General features: G+C 37.2%; 2 protein-coding genes across 2 annotated transcripts in view; both read right to left on the minus strand.

Moving 5' to 3' along the window:
* Positions 1–2310: 2310 nt before the first annotated feature.
* LOC148952919 (uncharacterized) lies at positions 2311–2805 on the minus strand. The gene has a single exon (XM_089087826.1). It carries the CDS (start codon positions 2803–2805, stop codon positions 2311–2313), a length of 495 nt encoding a protein of 164 aa, XP_088943952.1.
* A 9824-nt stretch (positions 2806–12629) lies between these two features.
* Positions 12630–17717, minus strand: part of LOC148952920 (uncharacterized) — a 136759-nt gene continuing 131671 nt past the window's right edge. Inside the window, exon 10 of the mRNA XM_089087827.1 lies at positions 12630–14969. Coding sequence (XP_088943953.1) covers positions 13429–14969 — 1541 coding nt within the window. The 3' untranslated portion in view covers positions 12630–13428. The remainder of the gene's footprint in view (positions 14970–17717) is intronic.

Genomic DNA, 17717 nt, shown 5'->3' on the forward strand with positions numbered 1-17717 from the left:
TACATATATGGTACATCATATATGGAGTTGGCTTTGCCCTGACTGCTCTTCTAAGAAAATTTCAGCCATACAGGTAAATTCTTTAAACTCACCTGTTTTACCTTCACCTCGCATCCCCTATTCTCCAAATTCAAGAGCTAGGATGCTTAATATCCTAAAGGAACTTAAATCGCCGTTGCCCTCCCTTTCGCCAGAGTTGATTCCAGCTTCTCCCTACCTCCGGCATAAAGTGACGTCGCCCTCTTGAAGCTGCTTGTCAGACTGAGGGAACTGCCGTTTTTACCGTCAATCCATCCTCTACTCTTGACACCACCAATGGAAAACCAAAAACCTGCTTATATGAGGTTTCTGTTCAGACCAAACCCTACTTACGTTCTGCAAGAGAAAATATAACATACCCATAACCCTGTGTTAAAGATTTTGCTTGCCAGACAGAAATTTGCTCTACTAATCTTGAAAGTCTTAAACCAGAGTCTGCGTTGTGGCTTTTGAAATTAAAATACAGACTAGAAGAGACATTAAGGTACATTACGTCCATTATGTCTGACCCTCTATTTGTGATACAAAACAGTAATATTCCTCCCCAACTGGATATCTTCCATTTTTCCTACATTTCCTCTTCTCTTCAACTAAGCAAGACAAACCAAAAAATAATGAAGTGAACGTACAAAAATAGTAAATAATAATCTTGCCTTTCCAAATTCATTCGAAGGGTCAAGTACAATCAAACTAGTGTTAAGCCAGGTAATTAACAATGCCACTGACCGGAGTCAAGATAAAAATATTGAATCTGATCAATTATTCATGAACAGAACAATCCCACCGACTCTTCAATTACTATAGCAACAGAACAAGTTCCCGTATACACGAGTAGCTTACTGGCTTCCGGTTTTACGCCAAAATTAAATGGTGATGACGACACTGTCATTTTAAGGACTAACAACGCTAATGCTAATTTGTGTGATGATAATAATATTGTAATTGTTTTTGAATTACTTATAAAAAGTGAAATGAAAGAAAACTCAAGAATAAGCAAAAAAAAATGTGATATGTAACCATTTTAATCATGGTCTTAGTAAATTTCGTGAGCAGTGCAAGTTTTTACATATTTGACGTAATTTTATTTTAGGTATTTGTGTTTCCGATAAGTGCATTTTTTATCATGTTGACCTTTGTCCTGCTTTAGCTGGTTTTGACAAATCGTCTTGTTTTGTTCATGTATCATCGGTGTCAAAGGGTAGTTTTAAAGTTTAACCTTTTTAAGGGCAACCCGGAAACTATTCACGACCCACTCCTCCCCTGGGTGATGTTCCAGTCAACTTCCGGTCTTATTCCCTTGCACACCCAATACAGAGCAACATACCACAGGAATCCATCCCTCAAAAGTCTCCTCCGTCCCAGGTACATAAACGGGCCGGTCGACCCAACCCTTCAGGTCACGGTACCTGATTCGGACCATGCCCAAACCTCTCCTTACTCTCATCCCTCCCAAAAATCCACACCCCATAGACATAAATCCTCTCCGTACGTCAAAGAATTTGATAACTTCGTTCTAGTCTCCTTCCGTTATTTTCCGAAATTAACCTGATCCCTTCCCTCTCAGACACTCTCTACCTTACTTCCCTTTACCAGCATTATCTTGCCTTACCATACCCCCTATAAAGAACACTCCCAATCGGACTTCTTCTCGTATCACCAGGAAACCATTCCCCCATCCCTCGCACTTTATTCCCCGTGGGTACTGTACCAATTTGACTCTGGTTTGAGAGACCATACATGGGAAGATTATCCTGTAATCAATAGTGTTCCCCGAAAATTATCTTAACCACCCCACACTTTGAAGTGACTTAGGGCTCCTGCCGTGTTGGGGGCGGCGCAGAGAGCGTCGCAACTCTGCTCCTCCAGGTTGACTGGTTTGGTGCTAAGACTAGGGCCTCGTCGACAGCAATGTTGGCCATCTCCAGGAATTTATTGAGACTATCCTTCCACCTGGTCCGGGGTCTGCCTCTCGGGTGGGACCAGCCATGTGCTTTTGGGTCAAAATAAAAATTATTATGGCTGGGTTTGTCTTCGGCATGCGTAGCAGGTGTCTAAACCACCTGAGAGTTCACCCTGCAATCTGAATGGAGAACGGCACTTGGGAGGTGAGCGTAAGTAACCTTGCGTTGCTCACAAATCATCCCACTGAAGTCCTTTAGTCCGAAGGAGCCGTTTCGTCTGGCAGACGTCTATCATATTGAGGGTTGTCAACTTAAGGGACAATGTTTCTGCTGCATAAAGAAGGACCGAGCTTACAGATGCATTATAAATTTACATCTTCGTCCGCCTACATATGCGTGGCGTTCTCCAGAGAGCGTAGAACCTTCCGATGATAGACGAGGCTTTTGACATTTGACTGCGTTCCTCCTCATATATGAAGCTATCACTGGACAGCACGGAGCCAATATTAGTGAAGTTTCTTACAACTTCAACAGAAACTCGGCAGACAGTTATGTTCTTTGGGGGAGGGGCACGGCTTGGGGGCTCAATTGCCATTATCTTAGTTTTGAGCCAGTGCATTTTCAGCCTCACTTTCGTTGCCTCTTTCTGTAGGACTTCCAGCACGTCAGTCGATTGGTCAATTGATTTGGTAACGAGAGCAAGATCATCTGCGAAGTCGGTATCCGTCAGAACCCGATTTCCAAACTGAAGACCGAAGGGCAGGTGATTTGTAGTTCGTTTCATGACATAGTCTATGACGCAATTGAAAAGTTCTGGGGCGGCGGCACATCCTTGGCAGACACCGATTTTGATACTGAATGTCATGGTCCATTTGCCGTTGACTTGAACGCAGCTCTCCGTCTCTTCTTAGAGCTTCTCAAACAGCTTGAAGTTTTTGTCTGGCATCGCTCTTGATCAAAGTATCAGCCAGAGCGATTTGCTATCCACCGAGTTGAACGCAGTCCTGAAGTCAACAAAGGCTAGGCATACTTTCCTCCCGAATTCGCTTGTCTTCTCAGTTAGCTGGCGCATAGTAAAGATCTGTTCTACAGTGGACCTCCAGGTCATAAATACAGTCTGCTGGACTTCGGAGGATATTCGTGTATCTATCCAGCAGGGTCGTAGCAAATAGCTTTCCAGGCACTGAAAGAAGTGTTATGCCTCTGTAGTTAGAACAAATTCTTTTGCTCCCCTTTTTCTTCCTGAGGGGCGTGATTATGCCAGCTCACCAGTCCTTTGGGATCCGTTCAGTGCGCCACACTATAGAGAACAGCAGCTGGAGCCAAAATAGCATAGCCAAGCCGGCATACTTCAAGAACTCAGTGTATATCCCGCATATGCCTGCCGCTTTGTTGTTCTTCAAGCGTTTTATTGCTGAGCGCATTTCTGCCGGCGTGAAATGAGTTTCTGAGTCACTTGTCAGCAGTTCTCGAGTGTTGGCGGTTAGGCTGGGGAGTTACTGATTTGTCTGCACTGCAGCTTTGGCATTGAGGAGGCATTAGAAGTTGTCTTTCCATCGGTTAATCTGTGCAGCTTCGTCACTAAGTGGCTGGCCGTCAACGGAGACAATAGATGCAACCGAGGGTGCTTTGTCTCCTGTGAGATCACGAGGGTGCTTGTACAGACTGCCAACGTCACCTTCCTTGGCTGCACCCTCCAGTTCATTTGCCTTCCTTTCCACAAACAGCTTCTTGTCTCACTGTTGCAGTTTGTTGCAGACGCCATTTAGGCTTCTATAAGTCGGCATGTCACCCTGTAACCTTGCCTTGCGCCTCTGCTCTATGACGTCAAGCATATCTGACTGGATCCATACTTTATTAGCACACTTTTTCCGTCTGACATTTACTGTCTCTGACTCCAGGACATTCTTTTTGATGGAGAACCATGCGTTCTCAAAACTTTTAAATGGGAGGAGCGCGTAAAAGCGGTTTGAAACAACAATGGCGGATTTAGACCACCTCTCCTGCTTGCAGCGGCGAGAGACATCAATCAGCCCCAAATTGACCCCCCCCCAAAGAATTACTAAAGTTCAACGACAGTCAAATTTCCCCAGTCGCTTTAAATTTCCAAAATTTTTAATCACTAACGCCGAAAGCCTTAATTTTTACAAACTCAATGAACTCAAGGTGTCATCACAATTAAATCAAATTGACGTTATAGCTGTTACAGAAGTACAGTCTCATGACCAAAGGTCTCTTTGTTTGTCAAACTTTTCAGAATTTATTAAGCTCTATCCTTTGTATCACCCACTTGGAAAAAAGGAGGTGGTGTCATGTTTTTTTACTAAATGCAACCTTTTCCCTAAAATTATTTCTCTTCCGAATTTATCTGAGCATGATGAAATCCTTTGGCTAAGTAATAGACCTAAAGAACTTCCCCGTCCCTATGATATCATTGCAATAGCTGTATTTTATTACTCACAAAACCAAAACATTGATGCAAAACGCAAATTTCTCCAGCAGTTGCAGATCAGCTCTGATTTTGTTATCTCTAAGTACCCAGATGCCGAACCTTTTCTGGTTTGTGACGCCAATGAACTTAAGATGATTCAGTTTGCTCCTCCCTAAAACTTAAGCAAATAGTTGGAATACCAACAACTAGGGGAAAGCTTTACCTCCTCTGGGTGGGAGTTATCATTTTCCCCTCCTCCTTTCCCCTCTTTTAGTTTTAAGCATTCATTCTCAGTAACTTATGGCTCTTAACGTCCCCTTCAAAATGCTGGCCTTCTTTCTTTTAGAAAGTGGCTAAGTACTGAGGATCGGTCTGATATTTATAATTTTCATGATCTTGATGAATAAATCACTACCTTTCTCAAAAAGCTAAATGATAAATACCTGCCTTCTTTCCCAGAAAAAAGATTTAAAGAGTGCTCCCGTGATAAATCATTCACTGATCAATCCATAAAAGCTATAATTAAAAAAAATTAATCTTTTCAGAAATGGTAAACTGGATGAAGCAAATAAAATAGGAAAATCAACTAAAAAGGAAATATGTAAATCTGCCCGATCCTACTACAAGAATAAGGTCAATGAATTGTTTACCAATAAACCAAAAAATTGGTATTCTGAAGTAAGAAAATTGTGTGGTAGGAGTCTGGACCACCTTAATTGCAACCTACCTGAATCCCCAGAAGTTACTGGTAATAATCTTAACAAGTTCCTTGGTTCCATCGTCCAGAGCCTTCCGGTATTATTTTCAATGAGATTATTGAGTCTGGCCAATATCCGCAAATAAAGGGGGCCAATAACCCCCTTGAAAAAGAAAGACGGAAAACTTGGTTTTGAAGGTGTTCGTCCTATTTCACTCACTCCTATATTTTCTAAACTATACGAAGGAGTCCTTGGCAGACTGGCTAAAGGAAAAAATCCTGCCTCTCACTGACCTGAGACAATTCTAGAACATCAAGTCTACTTCTACTTCCCATTAAGTTGTTTCCTTATTGACTCAAAGGAGAAAATTCTCGAAAACCATAATTTCTGGCTAAATTTAATTTCCATTGACCTTCAAAAAGTATTTGACCTTGTTAACCACAATATTTTAATTGAGAAACTTATAAATGACTTCAATATTGATTCTTTCTTGGTTAAATTTGTTGCCTCCTTCCCTGTCCACATTGTAGTACCCCAAGGTACTCCCCCAGGTCCTCTCCTGTTTTCTGTTATGATAAATAGCCCCGCTAAGGTACTTAACGACCAATAGAAATTTGTGAGTCACCTAACAGTTGTTGAAACCTGCTACTGAAACTTAGTAATCAACCCTATGAGCATCCTCAATGATATTGCAGATGACGCTGCAGATTTAGACATGAGAGTAAACCCCTCTATATCTATGATAATGCCAATATACTTCCCTAAAACCCCACCCCCTTTTCCTGAAGTCTATCCCTCCAGATATTTCTGTATCTTCTTTTAGATTATTTGGTGTTACAATATCCTCTAATTTAAAGTGGGATATCCTCGTAAAAGATATTGTCCATAGAGCTAATGCGTCCATGTCTCTGCTAAAGCTCTTGAATAAATTTAACTTCCACCCATCCCATTTTTAAGGATCTATGCCTCCTTTGTCCACCCGCATCTTAAATATGCTTGTCCAGTTTGGCATCCTGGCATCTCCCATGGTGAATCAGAAAAAATTAAATCCGTTCAAAAAAGAGCCTTGAAAACAATTTTTAAAGAAGGTAAGGTAACATACTCACTCCTTCTTTAAAAAAACCCAAGCTGGAAACTCTTGAGCACAGGAGATGAATGTTGTGCCTCCGTCTTGCAAAAAAAAAAATGCAATAATGAACCTTCGCACGGAAAACATTTTCCCCAAAAGACACTCCCAATCCAGACACGGCCTGCCCCGTGCTGATCCTGAACCCGTTCCTCTCATGTCCCCTAAACGTTGCTTGACCTCCAGGTACGAAAAAACCTTTGTATCCTTCATTACTGATAAAAAGAAACCGCTAGTTTTCCTTTTTTTCTCTTTCGTACTGGTGATAAGCAAGTTTATTGTTTGTTCGATATTGTTTGTTTCCTCGCCCTTTTTATATTTTATCTTTTAAACCTTTTTAACGCTAATTTTATTTGCCTCTTTTTTAGTTTGTACCTTTTTAACTTTCTGACATTTTGCCGCTAATTTTTTTTTTCTAATAAATGGTTTTGCCATTCTGATATTGTTGTTTTTGGCATTGTTTTACCAGTTTTTTAGTTGTTGTGCTTTTTTTCGTATGAATTTTATTTTTTGGTTTAGGATTCCGAAATGCGAATTTGGTCCTTTGGGGCTTGTGATAGACATTTTTGGAAATAAACATCTTATCTTGTCTGTGTTACCTCTGTTGATATTTGAAAGTGCATTCTGGAAGTTTTTTCGTTTGAACCGTATGACTTAGGATATTTTTGTAGTATTGTGTCGTGGTTCATCTTGTCTGTCTTACCCCTTTTGATGTTTCAAATAGCATTTTGGAAGTTTTCGTTTGAAAAGTGTGACTTAGGTTATTTTTTTTAGTGTTATGTAGTGCTTTACCTTGTCTGTGTTACCACTGTTGATAATTCGAAGTACATTTTGGAAGTTTTTTTGTTTGAAACGTATGACTTAGGATATTTTTGTAGTGTTGCGTCGTGGTTTATCTTGTCTGTGTTACCACTGTTGATTATTAAAAGTGTATTTTGAAACTTTTTTTTCGTTTGAAACGTGTGACAGGATGTTTTTGTAGTGTTGTGTCGTGGTTTATCTTTATAGTGTTGTCTCTTGCTTTATCTTGTCTTTTTTACCTCTGTTGATGCTTCAAAGTGCATTTTGGAAGTTATTTCGTTTGAAAAGTATGACTTGGGATATTTTTTAGTGTTGTGTCGTGGTGTATCTTGTCTATGTTACCTCCGTTGATGTTTCAAAGTGCATTTTGGAAGTTTTTACATTTGAAAAGTATGACTTAGGATATTTTTGTAGTGTTGTGTCATGGTTTATCTTGTCTGGGTTGCCTCTGTTGATGTTTCAAAGTGCATATTGGTAAAAAAAGGTTTAAAATATTTCAGTTTCACTTCAATAAAAAAATTAAGCAAAAAAATGTCGCAACAAACCTTGTTTTTCTAACAGAAAAAATTACGACTGACGTATTTCTATCATCCTTATTTTGTATTTTTAAATATCACAGGTGATTTTTTTGTTATAAGTTATTTGAAAACACTTTCCAAAAAATAAGTTTTCAAAGAAAAGTAAAGAAGTCCATTAAACCAAACATGAGCAAAAATAAATTTAAATAATCTACCAAAAGTGAAACTACCACAAATCAGCATCGATAAATAAATGAAACCCAAAACTAACAGGAATTACAATAAATAACCGAGTCAAACTCAAAACGAGCAGAAATTAACATGAGTTGGGCTCAAAACCTATATGTCTTCCCAAGGCAAGAACATAATTAGCGCTTTACAGAAAAAATATAAACGTTTTTACTTTTATAAATTTAATAAATCAAATAATATTAACATTTTGATTACTAAATATCAGTATATGTATATTAAACTGACAATGCATATTCATTTGAATTTTTTGCAATAAAGTGCAAATTATGCTCTGGCCTTGGGAAGGAATAGGGGTTTTGAGTCCTACTCATGTTAATTTCTGCTCGTTTTGAGTTGTTTATTTATTTATTATAATTTCTGTTTGTTTTGGGATTCATTTATTTATCGATACTGATTTGTGGTAGTTTCACGATTTGTAGATTATTTGATTTTATTTTTGCTCATTTTTAGTTTAATTGAGTTCTTTACCTTTCTTTGAAAAATTTATTTTGTGGAAAAAGTTTTTCAAATTAATTTTTGTTCGTTTTATATTGATATAGTCTTTTCAAGAAAAAAGAAAAACAAATTAAATCCTTTTGTTTTTTAAAAAGACTTTATAGTTTTGGCCTGCTATTTGTTTTCTGGAGAATAATTTTCAGCAATTTTTAACATTATAAAGCATTTTAAAAATCTGGCCACAAATAGTAGTGTTTAATTTAGTTTCATACCTCCTCTAGTTGACCTGAAATAGAAAACTTGATACCGTTCGCAAAAAATCTGTTTACTTTCTTTGATAGCTTGGACACACTTACGCTATTTTGATTTTTTTTTAATTTTAAGAGCAGAAGTAGCCCCAAAGTTTGAACATAATACCCTGAGTCGTTCTTGGGATACTGCTGAGGTGCCTTATTGGGAGTTAGCATTAACACAGTGCATTTTGATTTAATCTGAAGGTAACATTTAGTTTAAGGTAAACTCAATGGGCAAATGGGAGGGTGGGCGTGGAAGGGGGACTAGTTGCCCTGCAATCACTTTCGACTATTAGAAAGGGCATTGTCCGTTCCTATTTTCAATCAAATGAGCCCTTTTCAAAGTTCCTAAGACAAGTCCTTCGATACGAAGTGCCCTGATCTAAACAAAAAAAAAAAGAAAAAAAAAATAATAATACATTACACACACATCGATCTTTCCCATAAAAATGGCAAGCCTTCCAATCACTTTCGACTATTAAAACTGGCACTAGCCTTTTCAATTTCCAATCAAATTAGCCCTTTTTGAGTTTCTACAACAACACTTTCTATAAGCACCTTATACTCCCAGGGCATAAATTACAACCCTTGACCTGAGGGCTGTGAGGGGATTTTCATCCTCAAAGACCTAATTTCCACAACTTTTAACTACTTTAAACAAAATGGCCATCGCAAAATTTGGATTGGATGTGTTTGGAGTATGGTGGGCGTGAGAGGGGCGTCAGTTGCTCTTCAATCACTTTCAACTATTAAAAAAGAAACTAACCCTTTCAATTTCCAATTGAATGAGGCCTTTTGAAGTTTCTACGACAACACTTTCAATAAAAACCTTATATGCCCCCAGGGTATAACTTACAACTCTTGCCCTGAGGCCTTGGGGGGAGGGGTGTTATTTTCAAAGACCTAATTTCCAGAGCTTTCAACTACGTTGAAGAAATTGCTATCTCAAAATTTTGACTGGATGTGTTTGGGGAAATGAGAGGGGGTTTAGTTGCCCTCCAATCACTTCCAACTATTAAAACAGGCACTAACCCTTTCAATTTCCAATCTAATGAGATCTTTTTGAAGTTTCTACGATAACGCTTTCTATAAAAACCCCACATGCCCCAGGGTATAACTTATAATCCTTGCGCTGAGGGCTGTGAGGGGGTGGTCAGCCTCAAAAACATAATTTCCGGACCTTCCAACTACGTTGAACAAATTGGCTATCTCAAACTTTGATTGGATGTGTTTGGGGAAGGGGTGGGCGTGGGAGGGGTGTTTCTTGACATCCAATTATTTTTGTCTATTAAAAAGGGCACTAGCCGTTTCAATTTCCAATCGAATGATTCCTTTTTGAAGTTTCTACGACAATGCTTTCTATGAAAAAAAAAACCTTATATACCCCCAGGGCATAGCTTACAATCCTTACCCTGAGGGCTGTGGGGGAGTGTCATCCTCAAAAACATAATTTCCAAACTTTTTCACTACGTCGAACAAAGTGGTTATCCATAACTTTTGATTGGATGTGTTTGAGAAAATAGTAGGTGTGAGAGGGGTGGTTAGTTATCCTCCCATATCTTTTGACTATTAAAAAGGGCAAACGCCCTTTAAATATCCAATCAAATGACCCGTTTTTGAAGTTTCTATAACATCACTATTTATAAAAAACTTTATATGTCCCAAGGGCACAACTTACAACCCTTGCCCCGAGGGCTCTTAGGGGGCTATCATCCTCAAAGACCTAATTTCTATAACTTTTAACTACGTTGGACAAAATGGCTATCTAAAAATTTTGATTGGATGTGTTTGTGTAAAAGGTGGGCGTGAGAGAGGGGTTAGTTGCCCTCAAAAACGGCACTAGCCCTTTGAATTTTCAATCGAATGAGCCCTTTTTCAAGTTTCTACGACAAAGCTTTCGATAAAAAGCTTATATGGCCCCAGGGCATAACTTACAACCCTTACGCTGAGGGTATTGGGGGGAGAACTCTTGCGTCCGTAGATGAACAGTAAAGCAAGTTCTCCACCACTAACTATCTCCTCCTTTGTGATCACCTTCAGGAAAACTTGAGAAATTCTTCAGAACGCCTCATTTTCCTTAGATATATCTATAACCTTTCCTTTTCCAATACCATGTATATGAGAAGTGATGTCACATCCTAGTAATGCATGGCAGACAAGTATGGAATTACAGGGTTGTATTTCCAAGCTAGTTTTCATCATGTGTACGTTCCACGCAACAATTATAGCACCTTGTTCCGCTTCTGTAGAATAATATATCTTATTGGAATCCCATCTAGCTTGAAATAATAAAAGAAGGAGTGAGTCAGTATCATCACCAACTAGCACAGTAGAAAAAATACTAGACTTTCCGACAGCAGTTTTAACAATTATCAAGTCCACGTCGCCTTTGCCGTGAATAGCTTCGATCCCCCTTTCACATAAGCTTTCACCAAGCATGCGGATGAACCTCGCCTTATTTTTTTTTTTATATAAATTCTTCCCTGGGTATTTAAAGATCTACACTAAACAGCACCTGTCTTCCATTAAATTTCAAACGTCTGCCCTTTTGTTCCTGGTCCGTGGTTCTTTTTTTTGCCTTGAAAGCCCTATCTCCTTGTGTTGTTCGCTAGTCCAGTATTTCTTTCTTGTAAGTTCCTGCATGAGATAGTTTACTTCAATGCAAGCAGAATACGACATAACCCAAAGATTTCGCTGGAATTCGGTCATTCTGCCTTCACCAATAAGACCTCCGGATGTCCTAAGACTCCTCAAAAATTCCTGTTCTATAGCAAGGTCATCTGAAAACCCAACTTTCTGAGTACTTTGTCGTATGAAGATCATCATTGCAAAGGGACCTGTAAATTTCCGTGTTACAAACGAATATCTGGTTATGGGCTGCTGCTGCAAGATAGGGAAACATACTTTTTTACTACGTGCAGGTTTTCTTCTAACAGACCAAGTCTCCTTGTCTTTAGAAACCACTGAGTTATACCAACCATATCGAGGTAATACGTCCAAAGCTGGGCGGCTCTGTTTCCATCGAGCTTGAATTTTCTGTTTTCAGTAAATAGAAATCAGTAGTATTGGTTGGTGTAACTTGGCAGGTGAAGGACTAATAAAGTGAGTACGATTGATAGCCATAGAATATCAAACCACTTACACATATTAAATTTATTTGTTAGTATTTTCATGTTCATTTCCTTTTTTTAATGACGCACATAGATCCACAAAAGTTATTTCTTCCACCCAATTTTCATTATTTATGATTTATTTTTTTCACCCTTTCCCTCGCACTTTTAGGGCACACTTGACATGCATGGAAAAAAAATCTGTTACCTGTTACCAATTCCGGCACCCCCGGAGTTTTCTTTATTAACTGTTACGATTTCTAATTTTTTTTTTTTTTTGCGTTTGCCAATCAATAGCATAGGTGTCAGTTTTGTAGGTTCCAAGTCCTTTTTTTCCCCTTTTCGTCGTCTACGACGAAGAAAACCCTATAAAGAACACCTTAATCGCTAAAACAGGATATGTCATTGTTGTTCGGAAATAGCCCCTCCAACTTCAAACACTAAAGAGAAAATTTCCAAATAAAATCCCTGTTATACTGATAGTGGACCGTTTCTACATTAATATCCTTATTTTACAACCAAAATAACCCGATAGAAGATATCTTTTCTATGTGTGATCACATAATAAACTTTTTACATTTTGTCCCCTCCTCTGCACTTTAAGGGCATATTTAACCCATTTTACCTAGGAGTAGTGATGACGATTTCAGATAGCGATTTCTATAGTAGCGTTTTTCTCTATCAAATGGCATAAAAATCATTTCTGTCACAATTTATTCAAGGTCTACCCCTTTTTTTGTCGTACTTCATTGTAATATGAAACCTAAAATCGCATCAGTGTATTAACTTATCTCCGTGATTAAATTAAATATTACTATGAAAAACTGGTTCTACATTTAAGTTCCCGTATGGCAATTCTACTACACATTCTTAAAGTGAGACAATAATTTATTACAAAAAAAAAAAAAAAAAAAAAAAAAAAAAAAAAAAAAAAAAAAGATCAGCAGAACAACAGAAGCTAAGCTAGCGGGCATGCTTAAAAAACAATGGCGAAAAGAAGATCAAATAAAGAAATTATGAATAAATACAATGAAATTGATTTTTATTTAATAATTCAAGAAATAAAAACAGGAGATGAAACCAAGTACTGAATCAAACACAACAAACAAAGTCAATAAAAATCTTCACATTTACTGACCAGGAATAGAATTACAAAGCAGACAAGAAATAAAACAAAAATAAACATATTACATCGATATTGAAAAAAAATTCCAATTTTAAAAACTCTATATTTAAGTAGCATGTCCAGAAGAGAAACACAAAAGATTTTTCAAACCAAATTTCCAGGAAAGCAGTCCTATATCATGGATTTCATAATTGGAACAATCAGACTAACAAATTAAAATAATTGCATTCATGACTTGGAAAGCTAGAGCGAAAAAGACAGCAAATGAAACGGAAATGAGCCCACCACATCCAACTTGAAGCAGTTGCTTGGTCTAGAAATACTGATTTTAAGTGGTAATTATTCATAATTCTTTTTTTTTTTAGTTTGCCCTTCTTGAATACCAAAAATAAATAACTAATTTTTGGGAAAATTTAGACTACCCCCCCCCCCCCCGTAAAAAAACGAGACATTTTTTTTAATTAATACCACAAAGGCAGAAAACCCTTGATTTAAAACAAATTGATAATTAATTACGACAAAAACTTAACAGTCAGCGGCAATCTTGATTCTGTAGGAAGGTAATATTTCATCCTTTTCTTATTATTCTCAGTTATTGAAGTTCATAGTTGAGTTATAAATTTCTGGCTGAATTGGAAAAAAAAGAAATATATTTTTCGTTCACTTTTTCAGGGTAGTAGGCCTACCGGAGTCAGTTTCTACTTGGAATGCTTATGACAAGAGTTAAAATGGCCTAAAATATCCTCAACTGATAGAAACTCGTCATCACAAATATTGCATACAAAGAGATTCACCTTTTTCTCAACATTCATGTTTCCGTCCCCCTCAATAGATTTGCTTTGATTTTTCATCTTTTTAGGCAATTTGTCTTGTTTGTCACAAGCGCGAGAGCTAATATGAACACAAATTTTTTGAATGGAATCGTAAGTCTTACCACATAGCTTACATTTAAATGGATTGCTATCAGGATGCAGACGCTGCACATGGGCCACCATGTTTTTCTTATAATTGAAACTCTTACTACAGAACTCGCAACTGAAAGGGTTAGGATTTGCGTGTAAAGCTACATGTAGGTCACGATAGGCAGAATCTGCAAACACTTCGCTGCATATGCTACAACTGAACTTCTTTTCTCTGAACCTCTTTCCTATATGACTTTTCTTATGTTGTCTTAAACCCTTATCTGAACCGAAACCCTTGTCGCATTGCTTGCACTTATAGGGTCTAGCACCAGTGTGAGTATTTAAATGATCGCTCAAACTTTTTTTGGTCTTAAACTCTTTACCGCAAAACTTACATCTATGAGGTTTTTCGTCACTGTGACATTTCATATGACTATACAAGCCAGCAAACTGTGCAAAAGCACTACCACATGTCTGACACTCAAACGGTTTTTCTCCCGTATGGGTCCTCATATGCTCAGTCAGTCTGAACTTTGTGAAAAAATTTCTTTGGCAGAATTCACATTCGTGTGTTCCCTTCTGAATGTGTTTTTTTACGTGAGTTGCATATCCACTTCTACTTTCGAGTTTTTTACTACAGATCTTACACTCAAACGATTTTTCTGGGATCTGCCTGCTCTCTTTTCTAAGGTGCATTTTCACATGATAATTTAGACCATCTCTATGTCGAAACTGCATTCCACATCTATCACACAATAAACTTTTTTCACCAGTATGGAGTTGCATATGACAATTGAGAGTCTTTGGACTACACAAACTTAAGCCACATATGTAGCACAAGTACTGATTAGCTTCATTGTGTCTTTGCTTATGTTTCGATAATGATCTACGATGGGGGTACGTCTTTTTGCAGATATCGCATTCAAAGCTATCTTTTTTCTGATTTTCAGTGTCAAAGCAAATATTATAATTATACTTGTTCTTGAGTTGTGAACAATAAAACTGACATTGCTGAATTTCTATTCTGTCATGAGCTTTAACATGGTTTAGTAACAAAAGGCGAAGAGGAAAAGATTCATTGCAAATTCTACAAATGTAGGTGTTTTCTGGTGAGTGCTTAGTTGGTATTTTTTTAAACAATGTGTTTACGGCTGAGTGTTCCTTGGAATAATCAAAAAGTTTCCTCTTTTGAAATTTCAGTCCTTTATCAATACTGTAATTTCTCCTGCTGTCAGGACAAATCTGGTCCTTTGAAGGTCCTTTTCTTTGAAGGTTATCGGTGTCAGATTCCTCAGAGGACACAGCATCATAAGCTTCTGGGCTGTATATGTCTTGTTCTAGAAAAGAGATAAGCAACTAACTATTCATAAAAAAATATACAATATTAAACTAAACAATAAAATGATTTTTCAAGCCTCTTCAATAAAATACAAAATTTTTATCTAGTACTTTAATTCTTTTCCGTCTTTTCTGAAGTAATAATTCTTTCAAGATCAGAATATCCCAACTTTAGCACATAATCTTTAAAGTAATCCTTAACCGAGGATTTTGGGCTTCAAATCATTTCGCATTAGAATAACCGGACAATTAATTAACTCTCAATCGCATATTTGCACGCGAAGTTCAAAAAATATTAAATTATTTCCATTAAATTCCAGTTTTTGTCTATGTTTTATATATGAAAGATGTGACGACGCCTTAGAAAAAGCCGTTTCGGTCTTTAGATAAGCAGAGTGTATATTAATCCATTGTTAAAATGCTTTTAGATGACTGACTTTGGATATCTTAGAAAGTAGGATAAATTATTACATCTTGGGTGTGACTGCATTATTGAAATTAATTAAAAAAAAAACTTTTTCCACAAAATAAGTTTCCAAAACAAAGTAAAGAACACGAGCAGAAATTAATATGAATAGGGTTCTAAGCCCCATGCTTTCTAAAAGCCAGAATATAATTTTTACTTTAGTGAAAAAAAATTAAATGAATTCACTGAAAAAAAAATGTGCATTGTCAGTTTAATATACATATGCTGATATTTATTCCTTAAAATCTTAATTAATTTTTGTTTTCTTAAAGTTATAAAGGCAAAAACAATTAAAAGAATTTTTCCAGTAGAGTACAAATTATATTCTGGCTTTTGGAAGGAATTATATTCTAGAACTTTGGAAGGAAGTACCATTAAATGAACCAGATTGTTAAGAACCAGAGGTATCAAAATCTGATAAAGGCATTAAAAAATTTTTAAGTAGTATTGAAGAAAACAATTAAGCTAATTATCTGAAAAAAGCTAGTAAGCTGAACTATGGACTCAGCCCAAAACAATGTCGTATTTGGCCTATCAGTTTGCAAAAATGAACAGGAAAAAGATTCCAGACAGCTGGGAAAATAATAAAATTGCTGGTACAGATTGGTTTAACTCCTTCCTGAAAAGAAACCCAAGTGTGTCCATCCGTTGCATTGCTCGGGCAACAGCATTTAATCAAACAACAGTCAGTGAGTTTTTTTACAACTACTCAGCTGTGTTAGGAAAGGAAAAATAAAGCCTATGCTATATACAATGTTGATGAAACTGGCCTTACAACTGTGCAGAATCTAAGCAAATTGTTCAACTAATATCAGCCGAGAGGGGTGAACTTGTAACAATATGTTGTGCAATTAGTGCTAAAGGTGAAGCAACCCCCCCCCCCTTTATGGTCTTTCCAAGTGTTCACTTCAAGGATCGTATGGTCTTTGGTGCCAATACTGGCACGAAGGGATACCACCAGATGGCTAATTTGACATACAAATCTTTAAATTAGCCAACCGGCCAACCAGTATTTTAAGCCTAGGAATCCAGCTGGACATAAGGAAACATATTAAGAAAACAATTTTTACTCCATAATATGCAGAATAATCCCAGTTAACACATTCCAGAAATATCTTAGGAGCTGCTAACCAGAACAAGCTAAAACTTCCAGGGCTGACAAGGGGGATGTCAAACTGGCCAAAAAGGAATATATACATATTACTACTTCAACTTATACTACTCTTACTACTACTAATATACTACTACTTGTACTATTACAAATACTGCTACTATGGTACTAGTAGTACTAAGGCTAGGACATAAAGGTAAAAATTTTAGAGAAAATTTAAGGGAAAGATGAACTAAATCAAAACACTATGTGCAAATAGGCTGTCAAAAGAGCATATTCGGAGAATGGCTTAGGATATTAAGTAAGAAGCTTCAGGGAATACTTAGGCGGAAGCTCAGTTGACCAAAGGGAAACACGCGCACGCTACTACTAATACTACTACCACTACTACTAATATTGCAACTAGTACTTCTGATGCAACTAGTACTAATACTAAGAGTATTTAGGTGAAATTTCAGGAGATATTTAGGAAGAAGCTGAGATATTTTAAAATACACTCAGGAACGGCTTAAAATATTAAGTTGAAACTTATAGGATATCTTGAGGCGAATTTTGAACTAACCAAAACGCACAATGTAAGTACTACTTTAGCTATTGCTACTACGATTATCGCAACTAGTGAGGCTAATGGTAATAAGGCAAAACTACCAGGCAATTTTTAAGGGGAATTTTAACTAGATCAAAAGAAACTATATGCAAGCAGGTTTTCGAAAGGACTTATAAGCAGTATCCTAGAAGCGGCAAAGAGTATTAATTTGAAACTTTTAAGGCATGTTGAGGGGGGGGGGATGTTAAACTAACCAAAAGGCACAGTGTGCATGTTACCACTATTGCTGCTATATTACTGTTACGACTACTACGTCTAATGATCCAAAGGGTAATGAGGTAAAACTTTCAGACAATGTTTAGGAGGATGTTGAACTAAATGAAAACACACTGTGGCTTCAGGCTGGCAAAAGAATGTATTGGCAATTTCTCAGGAACACTGTAGGGCATTAAGTTTACACTTTCAGTGCGTGTTGAGAAGGATGTTGAACTAACCAAAAGGCACTTTGTGTATACTACTACTACTACTGCTGCTACAATTACTACAACTACTGTTAACACTAAGGATGGGAAGATGAAACTTTCAGAGAATGTTTAGGGGGATATTTTGAGCACATAGTGTTC

The sequence above is a fragment of the Artemia sp. Qi Xiang Cuo genome, chromosome 4 (assembly GCF_049724085.1).
Source record: "Artemia sp. Qi Xiang Cuo chromosome 4, ASM4972408v1, whole genome shotgun sequence".
NCBI classification, from domain to species: Eukaryota; Metazoa; Arthropoda; class Branchiopoda; order Anostraca; family Artemiidae; genus Artemia; species Artemia sp. Qi Xiang Cuo.

Excerpts from the sequence above, each read along its gene's own strand:
- LOC148952919 (XM_089087826.1), bottom strand. The coding sequence starts at position 2,805 with ATGACATTCAGTATCAAAATCGGTGTCTGCCAAGGATGTGCCGCCGCC.